The following is a 20,176-nucleotide window of genomic DNA, read 5'->3' as shown; positions in this document are numbered from 1 at the left end:
ACCCTCGTCGCTAAGAAAGAGGGTTTTCCTGTCCACCATTAGCCGGTGGATCCGTCTGGCCATCGCCCTCGTCTACGAGGTGCAAAACTTGCTGGTTCCGGCTGGCATCATGGCCCATTTCACTAGGAGCGCGGCAACCTTGGCAGCCTGGGCCTCTTAGGCCCCTATAGAAGACATCTGCAGAGCAGCGACATGGACCTCCCAGTTCGGCCACAGGGTCCTGCAGCAGGTCTTGTCGGATCAGTGAGGGCCCACCTTATGGGACGGAACTTGGGTATGTCCCATCACTGGACTACTGCAAACCCTCTTTGGAAACTGACAGTTGGTCTTACCTGAACTGTTATTTTAAGAGGTGTTTGCAAGATGGGCCAGTTCCCACCCTAGGTTAGATAGACAGTATTGTGGGTGGAGGTGTCTCCTTTGTGACTTGTTTTCAGGATCTCAGGAGCGCATAGTGTATTGAAACTGGAGTCAGAGGAGAGTAGCCCAGAGGCGTGGCTTCAGATTCAACCCAGTCTCTAGGCCAATTGGCTGTGACAATACCATCACTGGCCCATCCTGCAAACACCTCTTAAAATAACAGTTCAGGTTAAGACCAACTGTCAATTTGAATTTGTTTCATTTGAGTAAATGATGTGTAACATTAACTGCTGTTCATCCATATTTGGGCAAAAATATATATATCCAGTTTAATCCCAGAAAAGGATACTACAAAAATACATATTTTTTTTACATTGGGTTTAGAACAATAACAGCATAATCCTATATATTTGCTTGAGATTAAATGTTGTTGAGTTTAATTCGCTTAAATGTTAGTAAATGTGCTTGATAAAGGGAATCAGAGGGCAGTTTGGATTTTCTGCTATAACTGTCAGCATTCTTCCCCATTGACTACTATTATACTCTTATTCTGTATTGGTCGGACCAAACCTAGATTATTGTAGCTAGTTCTGGGTACCACATATTAGGAAAGGCAAACCAAAGCTTGTGCAGAGGTGAGCAACTATAGGGAAGGAAAAAGGGTTGCTTTTCTTCTTGTTTTGACTGGGGAAGAGAAGATTGTAGGAAGAAACAGTATTTATTATCAAGTATCTCAAGGACTCTCCTGTAGGATGCAGGGAAAACTATTCAGTATTATTCCATTATCACCAAGGTTGCTTTCAACTTTACATTCTGTGCTGGTTGGAGCTATTCGGAACTGGTGCTCAGCAACATCCAAAAAGTTACAATTTCCTTCCCTGACATAACTATTTGATAGGGAAGTCAATACTTCTTTTCAAGACGAAAAAAAATGGCTACCTTTTTACTGGTTTCTGTGTTATTCTCTAAAATCACAGTCTTATGTTTAGAAGGTTATAGCAGGAGGTGGTGGTTATAGCAGGAGAAATAAGTTAGAGGTTTAAAAAAAAGCTCTCCCTTATTCAAATAAGTGTTACATTAAAATCTCATTTCCTCATGTAACTAGGTTAAATAAAGTATCTTGAATTCTAATGACTCAGATTTTGAAATCGCAGAAAGAATTTGACATGACACAAATGGATAGCAAATGCAAAAAGGAAGTATTCTTTTGGAAGTATACAGGTGTCTGGTACAAAGTGAAATATGACCAATTATTAAATGTGTCAAAATGCAAATCCTAGGCATTCATATTTGTGTCAAAGCATCAAACACAAATACAACTTCACAGGGCATGTTTCATCATTTGAGACTCTTCTTGCCAAAATCTGTGTCCAATGATCAACAGGAACATTATTTAATGAAAGGTTTTATTACACTGTCAGAAAGACAAAACATTAACTAAAGCAGCGGTTCTCAAATAGTGGGGCGCGCCCCCCCTGGGGGGCGCGAGGCTCCGTAAAGGGGGGCGCGAAGGCTCCCTTTCCAACGGCGGCGGCGAAGACGGCAGCGGCGAAGGCGGCGGACTGGAGTTTCCCGCCAAGATTGCCTGTCCGACCAGCCCCCGCTGGCTCCTGGCTGAGGGAGGAGCTGCCGCTCCGCCTTCTCCGAGCGGGAGCAATTCTCAGCTGTCATTTAGCAAAGCCCGGCTGCTTTCAGGAAATGTCCCAGGAGCAACAGAATTCACAGGCAAAAGTAAAACACAGGGCACTACAGTTCAGACAACACAACGAGAGCATCGACCAGGTTAATTTTTTAAAAAAAGAGCGCATGTTTCCACAATGGCAAAAGTAAACTGCAGACAGCTTGGATTATTATTAAAGTTCATAACACTTTCTGAAAGCCATGATAATCCTTGCTAAGTTTATTTATTGAAGCCTTCTAGTGGGATACCGTGTCTGTGAGAATGTCTCCCTGTTGAGTTTCCTTTCAAATTTAAGTGCAATATTTTTATTACCCTATTGCTATTATTTGTCTCCTGACTCTTGGAGTGTGTGGCAGAATGAATGTAAGTCAGTCACTCTTGTTCCTTATTCTTTGGCCACAGTGGTGTGTACCTTATAGAGACTGAAAAACATCTGTATGTTTCTGTGCTGTGTCATAAAAGGAGGTGTGGAGACACAGCAGCATGTCTGGATTTGCATTCATATTCATTGTAGCCATTAATCCAGACATCACCTCTGATTAAAAAATCAGCTCAAATTACTTTATATATTTTTGTTTTGCAGGTTAAAGTTTTTTTTTAATATTGTGTTAAAGTTTAAATCCTGTGCTCCTTTAAATCTTTTCTGCTACAGTTAATAAAGCTATTCTTTGTTGTAAATTGATCCACATTTCTTTCTTTTTTTATTCTCTTATACGTTAATAAGGATACAGTGTTATGCAGAGGTGTACTTATAACAATTTTATAGACAAATGATACTATTTACAGTCACGCGGGGGGGCGCGAAATGTTTTCTTCTTTCTAGGGGGGGCATGACAGAAAATAATTGAGAAGCACTGAACTAAAGGAAGATGTTGTAAAATTCTACTACATCCCAGCCATTCATGCCTTAGTCACATCCAGACTGGATGTACATCGCCCTTGAAAAGTATCTGGAAGCTCCAACTGGTTCATAATGCAGGTGTGTGCTCCAAAAAAATGCTGTACTTTTATTTTGGCTATTTTTTTCTTTCTTTCTTCTTTCCTTCTTTTTCTTTTGATTTTAAATATTGCTTTTGTTTGCTTTTATTCTATTTTCAGAATTCTAGCAAAGATTATTTTAAAAAGAAGAATACACATTACATCATCTGCTCCATGAACTAGCTACATTGGCTGTCAGGTGTGACAGCTAGAATTTGAAGTTAAATCTATCATAAAAGATTTGAAGCATAATAAAACCCCTGGTGAGAACCACTTGATTGATCAACCCCTCTCTTATATGTAGGAATAACACCAGCTACATCCCAGTTGAATGGAAGATGGCAATTGTAAAATTGTAAAAAAAAATGTTTCTAGCAGTTGTAGAGCTTTTATACTACAGCATGCCCAAAATGTGTGTGTGTGTGTGTGTGTGTGTGTGTGTGTGTATGTATATATGTATGTATGTATGTATGTATGTATGTATGTATGTATGTATGTATCCATCCATCCATCCATCCATCCATCCATCCATCCATCCATCTATGTGCAGAATTGAGAGCAGGGCAACTGAAAAGCACATTGCAGTACAAAAGCAATCCTGCTTCAGGCTGGATCATTCTGACACTGACAATTGTTTTGTTTTAAATGTCAGCCTCACTAAATAGACATAGCCTGGAAAGAAACTCTACTGAAAGGCTAAACCTGCTTTTATTGAGATTGGCTCTAATCTTGCAAGTCTGATTGTGCTGTACCCCTTCCACCGTTTTATACCCCGGTGAATCAGGCATGCTCCTCCCTGAATTGCTTCCTGAAATTATCTCATTGTTCTGACTTCAAAAAATATCTCCGCTCCTTTTGCATTAGATAATGGTTGCTGCATATTTCTGTAAAGGCCCTCTTCCTTACTCTCCACATGAGCTATCTAATGAAATAAAATTTATTTCGCACAGTTAGCACAGTGTTTGATACAATCGGTAGAGAAATTTTATGAAGGAAACTGATGAGCCACAATATGGATCCCAAATTAATTGCACTTATCAAAACCCGACAGAGAATCACCGGCCTGAAAGTACGGTTTGGGGTCAATGGTGCCATGAAAAGAAGAATTAAGACAAAGGTCCCAAAAAGTGCTTGATGGAACAAATTAAGATTTATATTTATTCTTTCTTGTACAGCTTACAAATTACATTTGGAGATGCGCAAATCCAGCCTTCCAGGTTAGTTTGGGGTTGAATAAGATGGAGGTAGGAGTCAGCCTTATTGTGTTGTGTGAACATAGCCAGAAAGTGAAAGGAGTAGCCTGTAAAGAACATGATTAAAGATATGCAGTATTTGGTTCCAAAGCGAGCACAGATGTTTTGGATTCAATGCATGCATGCAGCTGGGTGACTTCTTGAGCTCCATGGCTGCTCTGGGAATCCAGGAATAGACATGCCTCCTTTAATTTGCATCTGACAGATAGAGGATGCTCCTATTGGAGCTGAAGGACACTTATCCACTTCAGATCTGTATACATGCACCCCTAAATACTACAATGAATTTCACATGCTCCAGTCTGCAAAACAGCTGTGAATCTCGGAGGAGGATTCAGTGTGAGACTTTTTTCAGATGGATGTCTTTTACAATTGTAACATTAAAATGGCAAAGAGAAACACATTCATAAGCTAACATTTCTACACACGGTTGAATTCTCACAGCAATGTTTGCTGAGGCTGTGAGGAGACGAAGAAAATTTTAGATCCAACCCAGCCTTAGGAATTCTCAGAAGGTAGCGATGAAACCCGATGTTATAAAACAGGTTGCCTTATGATTCCAGGCTTCAATTTCTAACACTACCTAAATTGGGGAAACACTTTGGTCTTTGTTTTTTAAAAATGGGTAAAAAAAACAAGCAACTTTAATCTTGAGTTGTCTTTTAGAGTGATGGGTTTATTTGACTGTCGCAACTCTTTAGCCATTATATGGTAGAAACTAAGGTACAGGCTAATTTTTGTTAGGCTTAGCTGATGTGGATTGAGTTCAGGAGATTTAGCAGCTTTGACGGCAGCAAAGCATTGGAGTTTTCCGAATTTTCTGCAGTTCTTAAGCAACTATGTAGAGTGTAGCCCAGATCTGATGGCGCTATTTTCAGTAAACTATATGCATGGGTTTGACATTTCATAGGAACTGGTAGCATCTATCAATCATGCATTATCCAGGTTTACAGTTGCATCATGAACTGCTTAGGGTTTCATGTGATGAGATATGATTAGGATTAGGAAAGTACAGCTTTTACACCTTAGTACTATGGATGATTATACTATTGTACAATTTAGTTAGCACTATTGGGGACGCGGTGGCTCAGTGGCTAAGACACTGAGCTTGTCGATCAGAAAGGTCTGCAGTTCTAATCCCTAGCGCCACATAACAGAGTGAGCTCCCGTTACTTGTCCCAGCTTCTGCCAACCTAGCAGTTCAAAAGCATGTAAAATGCAAGTTGAAAAATAGGAACCACTTTGGTGGGAAGGTAACAATGTTCCATGCGCCTTCAGCATTTAATCATGCCGGCCACATGACCACAGAGACGTCTTCTAACGGCGCTGGTTCTTCAGCTTTGAAACGGAGATGAGCACCGCCCCCTAGAGTCGGGAACGACTAGCACATATGTGCGAGGGAAACCTGAGCCAGGCCAACAAACAATGCTTATAAGAAGCTATGGTTTCTGAATGTGTGACTATCAGAATAGTAAGAATATTCCATCCTTCTTGCATTGAAAATGAACCAAATCTTGCCATGCCTCTGTAAATGCAGCTTTCTGGAAAAGCCCACAATACGCCAACCCATTTTTCCCTAGAAGCTTCCCTGAAGTCTGGGTAGGCTGACTTCAGACCAGATGGTTTTTGTCTTTCTCCCTTCCCAGCAGTATGCCTGCCTAATAAGTTTGGATTTATCATCAAAGCAACTGATGCTGATTGCATCAATTATATGGTACTTATACTTTGAACAAACTGCCTATTTTTTAATTTACGTAGGCCATAGAATGAGCATCTGCAACATGACATGTATGGATTTGTAAACCTCAAAAAAGTTTTTTTTTAAAAAAAGACCACAATTATAGGACAACCAAGTTTCCATTTTTTGGGGTGGGGGGCTTTTTTGTTTTCTAGTAAATGACTGAAAGGCTTTTCATCTGCTTCTAACAAGGCATGAATGAGTAACAACAGATGAGACTAATGGGAGGTAATTTTGTCTCCTTCCTGTTTCAGGAAACCTTTTTAAACTTGATATGCTTAAAGCTAAAGATAAGATAAGCAAATGAAAAGGAAGCTAGTCAGGCTCCCGATTACAAGGTGCATTCCGAAATCACTAAATAGTATCTGTTTTGATCCCTTAAGCAGCAGTTTACATCTTTTGAAAAGAGGTTTAACTCAGATACTAATTACCTTCAGATGCCTTGTTTTTCCTTCCTTACACCTGCCTTTGACTTCTAAGGTTAGCAGTTTATATAGTTGCAAGTTTTTACATGTTCTTGGTTATACAAAATCCTTTTGTTTTTTTGTTACTAATTTTGACATCCTGTAAATATGCCCAAACTTGAATTTGGTCAGGTAAGATTTTATTCAGGTCCTGAAATTCAAAGATGAGAAAGGCCAGAACTGGAACTGGGTGATGGATTACCTACTTTTCATCTTGCATTCAATTCGCAAGTTTCCTATTTTAAAAGTTTTTAGATTAGCAGGAGATTCAGTTGGCACTTTGAAATTCTGGCAAATCAGAAGCCATCAAACATTTTAACTTAAGGATCTCGCTGCTGGTTAGCTCAGCAGCTATATGAGAAAGATATTTCTTAGTGTCCAGATAGGCATTCATCTGAAACATCCAAAAGATACCGAGAAAACATAGAAAATAGCAAAGCTATTACTAGAAGCCAACATGGGTTTGTCAAAAATAGATCACTCCAGACAAATCATATTGCATTCTTTGACAAAGCGACTAAATTAGTGAACTAGAAAAATGCTGTGGACATAGTATACTTGAACTTCAGTAAAGCATTTGACAGCGTAGACCACAGCCTACATCTTGGTAAGATAGAAAAATGTGGAATAGACAACATCACCACCAGGTGATGGTCTCCAGTATTCAAGCCTATCAAGATTCTTCTGGAACTTGAGCCTATCTTCAAAAGTGCTGGCTATTCGTCCCAGCTTGGTATCATCTGCAAATTTAATGAATCCCCCCTCTATCCCATTAGCTAAGCAGTTAATGAAGTTGAAGCTGCTGAAAAGTACTGGGCCTAAGACAGAACCTTGGGGTACCCCACCAGCTTTAATAGACCCTATGTTATCAGTTGGCTCTATGATCCCCAATCTCTTGCTTATTCTGGATACGTGATTGGCTCTCTCCAAACAAGACACTACTGTTTTCTTTGACTCTGAACATGCATACTTGACACAATGGCCCACTAGACAGAGGATAGGAATGGAAGATATAGAGGAGACTGCCACTAAAAGAGGATGGAAGAAAAGAAGATCTAAGAGTAAATAAAAAACACCTGTGAGTTTGCTTGCTTGCTCACTTCTTATACCAACAAGACAATAGTTTGTTATAAGTGTACAGTTGCTTTAAATGTCCTGTGTATATCCACAAACAATACCTTTTTTCTAACTTCTGATTTTAAGCTGGCCTTATAAATGTTCAGATTCTTAAAAAACGTTGACTTCCATGTTTTTGCATGTGTTTTGAAGACTGACAGACATACAGTATGCCTGTTTACTATTTATAGAATGATTCCACTAGCCGTCCCTTCTTTTAAATCTGTTTGTTGTACTGTGATGAATTATGGGGAAATACACAATATAAATAGAAAGCCTCCCCATTCATATTTACCCTATAATATAAGCTCACATGAGGAGGTTTGTGATTGTCTGGTTTCCAAGTAACAGCAACGTATTTGAGTGAAACCATTGATTCTTCTGCATGTTTTGTAAATCAATTAGAATTTAGTAGTAGTTTTTAACTGCCAGCATCTTGAATCAAATTCCTGACTGAAATGCTTTTACTTTAGAATCTCAATAAAAGAGGAATACAGTTGCATTTGGTATATTAAAACAGTTTCATAAATAGCGAGGATCTCTCTTTCCATTAAATTCTGTTGACTAATTCAGAATATACATGCTACTTCATCATTAGTAAAAGTGTGATTAGGAATTAGAAAAATTCCTGGTTGAACTGTCCGAAGCTGAAATATAATATCATTCCTTTTTCTAGCAAAACAGTTCACCAGTATATTCCCACAGGATTTTTTTTTAAATTGAATGTAAGTGAAAAACAATTTTTTGCCCTAACCTAAATTTGTCTGTGTTGCAACTCTGTAGGAGGCAAGGAAATGATTTAATCCATTGATTGTTCTGAGGGAAAAAGAAAACAATGGTTGTTGGTTTTTTCTGTCAATATAATGGAAGCCAACAAAATGCTAAGGGGTGATTTAAAGAAGCTGCCCAGACAGGTCTAACTAAATCTTTGTGGGAGAAAATAAAATCAATTATTGTTGGATAATATAATTACTCTTTCTTCATTCTTGAATATCAATTTTTGAGATCTTAAAAGAGGGGAAAGATAACATTTGAATATTTTGTGTAGACTATATCGTGTTTCCCCAAAAATAAGACAGAGTCTTATTTTCTTTTGACCCATGAAATAAGTGCTCGGCCTTATTTTTGGGAGGTCTTATTATTTTTGAGGTAAAGGAGGCGGTGAACGTGGTTACCTCATGGCTGCTGCTGTGTTGCAATATTTTTGGGGAGGGCTTATTTTAGCACATGCACTCAAAGCCCGATTGGGCTTATTATCTGGGGAGGTCTTTTTTCAGTGAAACAAAGTATACATCAACAGTTTGAAGCATTTTTTTTTCTTGTTTCAACTGGATTTTCAAGCACTTGTTAATATATTGAACTTTTCATTGTCTCTCTAATTAAATCTATGCACTTTGTGAATGCTCCAGCGCTGCAGGTTTTCAAGATGAAATTGGACAGCCATTGTCTGAAATGGTATAGGGGTTTCCTGCTTGAGCAGGGGATTAGACTAGAAGACCTCCAGGGTCCCTTCCAATTCTACTCTGTTATACTTGAGTCACCAAGTGCTTGAATTTTGTTCCCATGCTTGTGTGGGGTGTTGCAATGGTTGTATTTTCAAGCACTGGTCATAAGCCCCTGTGTTCAGCACTATCATGATTTTGAACAGCTACAGCTAGTCCTTGACTTAGTCCATTTAGAGACCATTCAAAGTTAAACGGCAATGAAAAAAGTGACTGAGGACTGTTTTTCACACTTCACAACTGTTGCAGCATGTCCGTCATCACATGATGAAACTTCGGATGCTTGGAAACTGACTCAAAAGGAGGTCCTCGACTTACAAGTGTTCGGTTAATGATCATTCAAAGTTCCAACAGCCCTGAAAAAGTGAGCCAGGACCATTGTACCATTCCCATAATCACACAATCAAAATTTGGCTCCTTGGCAACTGACTCATATTTATGACAGTTGCAGTGACCCAGGGTCATGTGATCACTTTTGGTAACTTTCTGACAAGTAAGGTCAATGGGGAAGCCAGATTCATTTAACAGCCATGTGACTCTCTTTACGATTGAAGTGATTCACTTAACAGTGGTGACAAAGGTTGTAAAATGGGGCAAAACTCATTTAATGAACGTCTCACTTAATTTTGAGCTCAATTATGGTCATAGGTCGAGGACTACCTGTATTGAACAAATGGTCAATACTGCCCTTACTTTCTTGCCACGTGTTTGATTAGTGCACATGTTATGGCACTCACTATTAAATGCTTGGTTTTGCTTGACAGCAAGGTTGATAATCTTACCCGTACAAACATCTACTGTACTGATAACCCTATTAATCATTGTCCTGGGGAATTTTTCATGAGACTGCAGTTATATGTCCTTTGTCATATTTGGATAACAGCTTTCCTGAAAGGTTTTCATTGATAATGTATCCTTTCAATGACATTCGATGAATATATATATATATATACAACATTTTCCTGTTTTGTATCTCTTCTCCAGATACCAAATCAGTCCAAAAGTATTTAGGGCACAACACAGCAATGATTCAATATTTTTCCCAAAGAGGTTGACACTTCTTACATTTTACCCAAGTTTTGACTTCTAGTAAGGTCATGGCTAGTGAAAATTAGTAATTCTTCACAGATAAAATTTATTAGGTTGGGAATGTGAATTAGAGATGATTTGTATCTTAGTTGAGTTGTGTAATGGGAGTTTAAAAAAGGTGGGGCTATTGTAAAGTATTGTAGATTTTCTTTGTATTTTTTCAATAATATCTTAGAGAGTCTATTAACAGAACTGTATTCATCACTAAGTAACAGGAAGCATGAAACAATTAAGACAACAATACAATGTTCATGTAAAGTTAAGAATAGAGTATAGAGTTTAGTATACTTCACTGGATGGAATTCTTAATATTCAGCTGTATTGCATTGGAATGATATAGTAGAATAAATTCATTCATCAACTAGGTCCGACTTACTATCTCTGCCACTGGCTTATGCTCTGTTCTCTCTTGTATTTCTATAGGGCCTCTCTCCAAATGGAAAGAATATTGGACTGCCTAATATTACCTTTAAATATGACAGTAAGTTATTTTTCTGTATCATGACTTCTCTTGGAGATAACATTGAATTTATTCTTATATATTTAATCACTTAGACTTTTAATTAAGATGACAGTTTAAAACAGAGCAACATGTCATTAAAAACTTAAGGGGTAAATTAAAACTATTTTGTTCAGCCATGGCATCTTCATTCAAATTCTATCTAAATAGGATCAATTGTATAAGATCAGTTGCAATGTATAGCTGTGAAAGTTGGACCATAAGAAAGGCTGAGCGCCAAAGAATTGAGGCTTTTGAACTATGGTGCTGGAGAAGACTCCTGCGAGTCCCTTGGACTGCAAGGTGATCAAACCGGTCAGTCCTAGAGAAGATCAACCCTGACTGTTCTTTAGAAGGCCAGAGCCTGAAGATGAAACTCAAGTATTTTGGCCACCTAATGAGAAGGAAGGACTCACTGGAGAAGAGCCTAATGCTGGGAAAGATTGACGACAAAAGAAGAAGGGGACAATAGAGAATGAGGTGGCTGGATGGAGTCACTGAAGCAGTCAATGTGAGCTTAAATGGACCCTTTGTTAAACAGAATGTTATCACAATAAACAAGGATATGCTTACTATTTAATTTTAAAGTTTTAGTGTAATGTAAAATGACTGAAATGCATTTTTTACTTACAGTATATGCCTTTTCTGGAAATTCCAAATTCCACAGCCTAACAATGTATAAAAATAAAATGGAGAAATGGAAAGTAAAGATTTTTGGGGGGGTTATGAGACTTTATAGTATTTTCCTCGATTTTTGGCAAATTGTCATTTTGGAATACAAACTTTTTGCCAACAAAATGTAACGCTAGCCTCTAAGTAGATCCAGATGTTGGAGGAAGCTCTTGTTTCAAATTTCCTACACAGATGGCTGTTTTTCTGTATGAAACTTTTGCTGTTATTCACTTGAATCCCACTATTTCTAAGGATTCTACTTTTAGCTATTTCTTCTTAGGAAAAAATATAATGCAGCTAAATAAGAAGTGATCAATTCCAGGAACAACATTGTTATACTGAAACAAAGAACTAAGAGAGGATAACCACTCTTCCGGCAATAAATGGATAATGAGAATGTTCACTAATTTATAACGGTTGACAGTTGATTTCCCCAGGTTTATAATCCTGGGGGATTTCAATCTGCCTTCCATTGGCGAGACATCCAAGTCAGCTCGGGAGTTCATGGCTTCCATGACAGCTATGGACCTAACTCAGTTAATTCAAGACCCCACCCATAACAGGGGACACACGCTCGACCTGATTTTTGTCTCTGGGCAGTGGATGAATGATCTAGATTTAGGGGATATTTCTATTCAACCCTTGTCATGGTCTGATCATTTCCTCATCAGGCTTGACTTCCATACTGCTACCTCTCGCCGCAGGGAGGTGGAACTAACTAGATGGTTCCGCCCCAGGTGCCTGATGGACCCTGAAAGGTTCCTGATGGAGCTTGGGACTTTTCCTGAATCCCTTGCTCACAACTCTAGCAACCCCCAGGGGAAGAGCCTTCTCTGTGGGAGCGCCTTCCTCTGAAATGAGCTGCCCCCAGAGCTTCACATAATCCCTGACCTCCAGTTCTTCCGACGCGCCCTAAAAAGTTGACTTTTCCAGCAAGCCGGCCTGGCCTGTTAATTTTATCTAATTTTTTAAATGTTAGTGTTATATTAATTGGGTTTGTTTTTTGGATTGTTTCTAATTTCCTTTTAACTTGTGTAATATGTGTTTTTTAATGCTGTACACCGCCCTGAGTCCTTTAGGATAATGGCGGCATATAAATCCAATTTTTTAAAAATAACAATGCCATGTTAATGGATACAAAATCCATTAGTCTAACAATTTTCAAATCAGTGTACCACAAAGTGGCTAACTTAAAGAATGTGTCCAAAATCTGGAACCCATTAGTCATGTGGGACTGAAATTTGGCAAGTTGTAGATACTTCCACACTGCCACAGTCAGCTGCACTGCCGCCTTGCCATAGTCATCCATGGTCACATGATCATCATTTGCAGCACTCCCTGCCAGCTTCCCATAAAACAATGGGGGATCTGGCAGCAAGTCGGAACTCTTCTGAGTCAATGAAAGCACCATACAGCATTGCATTGAAAAATAAGTACAAAAATAATGATAGTTGCAAAAGGCAGCTTTGTTTGGGACAGCGTACATCCCGTGACAACAACTTTAACACCATCAAACAAACACCTGCCTATCCCAGGTTCTTGGGAAGGACTCAATAGGTGGATAAAAATGCAAAATTCGATCTAAACATCTGGCTGATTGTCTGACCAACCATAATAAAAAATATTGTCAATATAATTATGCCGTGTGGAAAGAGAGGAAGTTGTCCTAGTCATCAGATGATACCATATCTCTTCAGAAAGCAGCAAAGAGGAGCAGAGAACAAGAATTGAATGAGACTAGGATCAAGCAGTCGGGACAATTAACATGAGAGAAGTAGAGAGAGAGAGGTACGTATGACAACAAGAGGCACAGAAAGAGAACAAAGGAGAAGAGTCATGCATATCTCCAGGATCAGAGACAAAGATCAAATAAAGAAAGAGTTGGAAGACTTCAGGTCTCCAGGAATGACAATGAAAACCAGAGAATGATGACCCAACACAGGATGCCTAGTTACCGATTAAAATAGAATGATATCATTGTACTCCCAAAGGTGCTTTTTAAAAGGCAACTGGGCTTTCTTGGATTTTTCTTTGAAACACATTTCTCTTGTCATCCAAGAAGCTTCCCCAAGAAAGGCTGGTTGTCTGTTAAAAAACAACTTTGGGTGGATGATTGAGAATCTCCATAGACATATTATTGGACTGATGTTAGGAATATTAGCTGAACGTTCTCTAATAAGACAGAAGGCATTTTCTGTTTTAAATATATTTAATTAAGTTGTTTCCTCCCCAGATTGTACTCCTTATTTGAATTCAGTAGGAAAACATGTCATTGGAGATGTACAGAACATCACTATTAGTCAATACGCATGCTCTGATCAAGTTGCAGTGACTGTATTGTGGACAGCCAACCCCATTGGTAAGTAGAGAAAAAATTGAATTTCAAACAAATGCTAAACCATTGGAAATTTTTGCTCCCCCACCCCCATTCCAGCTAAACATTGTCAGCTTCATTGAATCCATATTTCAGATCTCTTGCAATTCAACATTGCCCAGCATTATTAAAGTTTGTTCTGAAAGAATTCAAGACAGTCCATTTAAGCCAGGCTAAGTTGCCAAATATAAAGGAGAATTCCCCCCTTCTGTTTAAAGACGCTTCTACTTCCAAATTGTATTGTCTATGTCATTCTGAAATCATCTTCATCTTTGAATAGATAGGAGAGTCCTTAAGTGTTTGCCATTCAGACTGATGCAACTTAACTTGACTGACTTGACTTAACTTATTCCCTCCATGTTATTTAACCTTTTCCAGCAAGTTCCTTCCAGACTTGCTTGGATATAAATATTAGAGAAATTTAAACATAAGGTAATGTAGAGATGTACTGAAACAATATGTTCCACATACTTTTTTTTATTGTGTTCAAATTTGTTCAGGCTGCATTGAATCCTCATCAGCTTTTTGAAAGTGGCTATAATAGTGAACTGATGATAGGAACACATTTGCAAAAGCATTTTAACTTATATTTTGGGGAAACAGTAAAAGGGATGCTTAAATGTTGGCAAATCACAATGTATTTCATTATATTTAGTGTGCTGATGATCTGAGTAGAAAACAATGGGTAGCTATTAAAAAGAACGGGGAAGTGATATCCAATGCTTCTAAGAGCACAGTGTTACTGAATTGCTAATTTACAGCTGCAGACTTTGTTCCTTAAATCTCCAAGGCCTACAAAGCTTGGCATTTTCTCTTGTAATGATCAGAACTTAATCCCTTTCAAAATATCAAGAGAGAACTGAAGGTGAAGCATCTCAGGTAACAGGGATCTGGTTAACTTTTCTTATTCATAGAATAAGAAATAGAATAATAGTATTCTTCCTTTAAATATTAGGGACACAGAATGTAGTTGATTTGCCTCCCTTGTTGCAAAATCTTTACCAAATTCAACTACATGGAAAATAAATTAAAATTTTTAGTCCTAAGTATTGTAGGAGCATGGGAAGATACATTTGCAGCTAAACTGGCTGTCTTAGAATATTTTATTTAGCATCTGCTTGTTTAAGAATGCCATACAGTGCAAATGTAATTGCCAAGTTTTCTTAAATTATGTCCTTACCTCATGTGTATAGTGCCAAGTTTAGCACTATCATATCTGTGTCCTCCATACTGTATTGAATTCCCTGAATTCTCAACAATAGTCATATTGAGACTTGATCTATACATGTAATGCTTCATAAATGATGGGAGACTGGAGCTTGAACGAAGAATGAAACGTTCATGATACACATCCTGTTGTTTTTGTTTTATTCTCTGCTCTCTTTTCTGTCTGGGATGTATTTTATTTTCTAGTTTTTGATGTTATTAACACATTGTAAGTGTGTCAGAGTCACTTTTTGCAAACTGAATAGCTGTATAAATCTAAGGAAAACATATTCATCAGTAAATGTATGTTTATTGGTCTGTTTAAATATATGCAGGTATTGAATTTCTGAAAGGATTTCGAGTTATACTTGAAGAATTAAAATCGGAAAGAAGACAATGTCAGCAGTTGCTTTTAAAAGACCCAAAACAGCTCAATTCAAGTTATAAGTGGACTGTAAGTCTTAGTGTTCAAAATCATAGAAATCTCAGAGCAGAAGCCTTATTGAAATCGATGGGACACTTTACTAAAGGATATTTTATCTCCAATGTTTGGAATCGCCATAATGTTAATCTGTAGATTCTTTAAAGCAGGGGTGTCCAAACTTGGGGAACTTTAAGACTTGTGGACTTTAACTCCCAGAATTCCCCAGCCGGCTGGCTGGGGAATTCTGGGAGTTGAAGTCCACAAGTCTTAAAGTTCCCAAGTTTGGACACCCCTGCTTTAAAGGCATGGCATTTTTTTCAGATTCATGCCTAAGAAGACAGGAGGAAGTTGCACTTTAGCACCATCTGAATATATTTAACGTCACATTTTACATTTATATGAAAAATAAATATGGAATTATGAGATTGCGTTTTGCACCTTCTACCTTTATTCTACCAACTTCCTTATCTTTTATGACAATCCTGTTTGTTAAGGTTTAAAGAAGAATTTAGAGAGTCCAGTAGGAATGATTAATAAAAAATTAATTGCGCCCACTAGACTCTAAATTCTTCTTAAAATCTTAACTAATTGGGTTTCAAAAAAGATAAATTGGTCTTCTGGTGCCATCATTGATTCCTATAAATGGGAAATATGGAATTGTGTTATGAAAATAACATAATTGAGTGATTATCCAGGACATGTTAAAATGTGCTACTATACAATACAATACAATACAATAGTAGAGTTGGAAGGGACCTTGGAGGTCTTCTAGTCCAACCCCCTGCCTAGGCAGGAAACCCTATACTGTTTCAGACAAATAGCTATCCAACATCTTCTTAAAGACTTCCAGTGTTGGGGCATTCACAACTTCTGGAGGCAAGTTGTTCCACTGATTAATTGTTCTCACTGTCAGGAAATTTCTCCTCAGTTCTAAGTTGCTTCTCTCCTTGATTAGTTTCCACCCATTGCTTCTTGTTCTACCCTCAGGTGCTTTGGAGAATAGTTTGACTCCCTCTTCTTTGTGGCAACCTCTGAGATATTGGAATAATGCTATCATGTCTCCCCTAGTCCTTCTTTCTCTTAAGCTAAACATACCCAGTTCCTGCAACCGTTCTTCATATGTTTTAGTCTCCAGTCCCCTAATCATCTTTGTTGCTCTTCTCTGCACTCTTTCTAGAGTCTCCACATCTTTTTTACATCGTGGCGACCAGAACTGAATGCAGTATTCCAAGTGTGGCCTTACCAAGGCATTATAAAGTGGTATTAACACTTCACGTGATCTTGATTCTATCCCTCTGTTGATGCAGCCTAGAACTGTGTTGGCTTTTTTGGCAGCTGCTGCACACTGCTGGCTCATATTTAAATGGTTGTCCACTAGGACTCCAAGATCCCTTTCACAGTTACTACTACTGAGTAAGGTATCACCTATACTGTACCTGTGCATTCCGTTTTTGTTGCCTAAGTGTAGAACCTTACTCTTTTCACCATTGAATTTCATTTTATTAGACAGTGCCCAATGTTCAAGTTTGTCAAGATCCTTCTGTATCTTAAGCCTATCTTCTGGAGTGTTGGCTATTCCTGCCAGCTTGGTATCATCTGCAAATTTGATGAGTTCCCCATTTATTCCCTCATCCAAATCATTGATGAAGATGTTGAAGAGTACTGGGCCTAAAACAGAGCCTTGGGGTACTCCACTGCATACTTCCCTCCATGTAGATGCAGTTCCATTGAGAACTACACGTTGAGTGCGGTTGGTCAGCCAGTTACCAATCCATCTGGTGGTGATGCTGTCTAACCCACATTCTTCTACTTTATCTAGTAGTAGGTTATGGTCTACCTTATCAAAAGCCTTACTGAAGTCCAAGTAAACTATATCAACGGCATTCCTCTGGTCCACTAATTTTGTCACATTATCAAAGAATGCAATAAGATTAGTCTGGCATGATCTGTTTTTGACAAATCCATGTTGGCTTTTGGCTATTACTTTGTTTGCTTCTAGGTGTTCGCAAATTCGTTGCTTGATTATTTTTTCCAGAATCTTTCCTGGTATTGAGGTTAGGCTGATAGGTCTGTAGTTTCCTGGATCTAATTTTTTCCCTTTTTTGAAGATGGGAACCACATCAGCTCTTTTCCAGTCCTCTGGTAGTTCCCCGGTGTTCCAGGATCTCTGAAAGATATAATTCAGTGGTTCTGAGATCTCGTCTGCTAGTTCCTTCAGAACTCTGGGGTGTAATCCATCCGGTCCTGGTGATTTGAACTCATCTAGGGTAGACAGGTGCTCACTTACCATTTTCTTCCCTATTTCAATTTGTGTTCCTAATTTTGTGGTGCTGCTTTTGATAGGTTGGAGTGTTTTATCCCTTTGTGTAAAGACAGATGCAAAACATGAGTTAAATAGTTCTGCTTTCTCCCTGTTGCTTGTCACCTTCTTGCCACTTTCTCCTAGCAATGGACCAATTGTTTCCTTAACTTTTTTCTTGTTTTTAACATGTTGGAAGAAGCTTTTTTTGTTAATTTTTACTTTTGTGGCAAGCCTTTCTTCATTGTGAGCCTTAGCTTTCCTCACTTCATCTTTACAGGCTCGGGCTATTTGCTGATATTCTGCCTTAGTTATGTCCCCCTCCTTCCACTTTTTATACTTACTTTTTTTGTCTTTCAGTTTGTCAGATAGTTGTTTATGCAGCCATGCTGGTTTCTTTTGGGAGCTGTTGTTTTTCTTCTTCATTGGTATTGTGTTAGACTGGGCTTTTCTAATCTCATTTTTCAAAATTTCCCAAGCTTCTTGAGTTGTTTTCCCCTCGAGGATTCTCATCCATGGAATTTTTCCCAAGCTCTCTCTAAGTTTATTGAAATTAGCTTTCTTAAAGTCCAAGACTCTAGTTTGACTTTGTTCTACTACTTGTGTTTGGATAATGTTGAATTCCAATATTGCATGGTCACTTGCCCCCAGGGTTCCTATGGCTTCAACACCTTCTATCATTTCCTCTCTGTTAGTGAGAATTAAGTCTAGTATGGCTGATCCCCTTGTTTCCTTCTCTACTTTTTGGAAAACAAAGTTGTCTGCTAGGTTTGTTAGGAACCTGTTGGATCTTCCACTTGGTGCAGAGTTTGTTTCCCAGTTGATGTCAGGGTAGTTAAAATCTCCCATTACTATTGTGGTGTGCTTCCTACATACCTTAGTTAGCTGACTAGCAAAAAGTTCATCTTCTTCCTCTGCTTGGTTGGGTGGCCTGTAGTATAGACCTATGGCAATGTCATTTCCCCCACAACCTTTAATATTGACCCAAATGCATTCAAGATAGTTCTCATTATTGTTGTGCTCTATTTCTGTAGAGACATAGTTATTTCTTATATATAGTGCAACTCCACCTCCTCTTTTATTTGGTCTATTTCTTTTAAATAATTTAAATCCTTCTAGCTGTATGTTCCATTTGTCAGTTTCATCCCACCAAGTTTCTGTAATGGCAATAATATCATATCTGCCCTCTTTTACTTGAATTTCTAATTCTCCCTGTTTATTCCTCATACTCTGTGCATTGGTATATAGACATTTGAGTCCATTTTGATTGACCTTGTGTTTACTGTCTACATAACCTGTATTATGCCTGACTGCCCCTATTTTCTTGCCACTTGTGTGATTCATGCACATGGTATGACAATCACTATTACATGCTTGGTTTTGCTTGACAGCAGGAGTGATAATCTTACCCACACACACATCTATGTTACATGCATTTATAACCCTATGAATTTTAGTTTGCTGGGGACAGAGATGTTCTGTATCTATTAATTCTCTGTCCCCGCTCTTCAGTTTAAATGTTTATCAAGAAAATCTGTGAATTTAATGCCAAGTAACTCAGTTCCTTTCTTGGATGGGTGCAACCCATCTCTTTTGTACAGTTTTTCATTGGACCAGCTACAGGCTTCATGACTAATAAAACCAAAGCCTTCCCTTTTACACCACTCCTTTAGCCAAACATTAAACTCTGCTACACGCTGGCCCTTCCCTTTTTGTTCCTTATATACAGGTAAAACCTCTGAAAAGATAAGCCTACAACCTATACTATTAAGTTCATACCCCAAGTTCTGGAAATCATTCTGCACAGAAAGTACATCTTTCTGGGATAGATCATTAGTGCCAAGATGTATAATAGCATCAACGTCACAGTCCTTACTTGCATTCTTGACTATCTTAAGAATACGCCTCTTGTCTCTGCTGGCAGTAGCACCTGGCAGACACCTGACCTCTTTTAAAACCTCCGTATCCTCTCCTAAATTAACATCTCTTATGATTGAATCACCAACCAGAAGGTGACTTCTCTTTTTACATACCTTGATCTTCTTCTGCGACTGATGTGTGATACCTGGTTCCCCTTTTCGCCTTTCCGAAGAAAGTTCTTCGTTTTGGACCACGATCCCCTGCTTATTTGAGTCATCATTATCACAACTGCCTTGACCTATCTCTTTAGTGTCCCCATTAAGGTCAGCAAGGGCACTATATCTGTTTTGCTGGGTCACAGCAAAAGCTTTGGGTTTATGGTTCACAGCTCTCAACCTGCCAGATCCCACAGTTGTCCAGACAGCTCTTCTCCTGCAAGATCTTTGTGGTAGAGGGGGCTGATAGTGTGGCTTCACCATAGAGTGGAATGGCTGACGTAGACACCTAGTTTCTGCTTGGAGAGCACAGATTACAGATTCTAGATAGATAATCTGCCTATGTAGACTCGTAATTTGTTTACAAAGGGGACAGTATCCAAATTTGAAAAGAGTACTGCGAAAGACAGGTGCAAAACAGCTATTACATTGAACTAAGCCAGTCA

The 20,176-nt window shown here is 38.5% G+C and overlaps 1 protein-coding gene across 2 annotated transcripts in view; it reads left to right on the top strand.

Annotated features, from left to right (window-relative positions):
- Nucleotides 1-20,176, top strand: part of IL17RD (interleukin 17 receptor D) — a 78,347-nt gene that overhangs the window by 45,349 nt on the left and 12,822 nt on the right. For both annotated transcript variants that reach the window (XM_081938340.1, XM_081938339.1), the window contains exons 2-4: nucleotides 10,605-10,662; nucleotides 13,586-13,711; nucleotides 15,268-15,386. In XM_081938340.1, the coding sequence (XP_081794466.1) occupies nucleotides 10,605-10,662; nucleotides 13,586-13,711; nucleotides 15,268-15,386 (303 nt within the window). The remainder of the gene's footprint in view (nucleotides 1-10,604; nucleotides 10,663-13,585; nucleotides 13,712-15,267; nucleotides 15,387-20,176) is intronic.

The sequence above is a fragment of the Natrix helvetica genome, assembly GCF_964273705.1.
Source record: "Natrix helvetica genome assembly, chromosome: 1".
Taxonomy (NCBI): Eukaryota; Metazoa; Chordata; class Lepidosauria; order Squamata; family Natricidae; genus Natrix; species Natrix helvetica.
The sequence above is the reverse complement of the archived record's forward strand: the minus strand, read 5'-3'. Positions and strand labels throughout refer to the sequence as shown.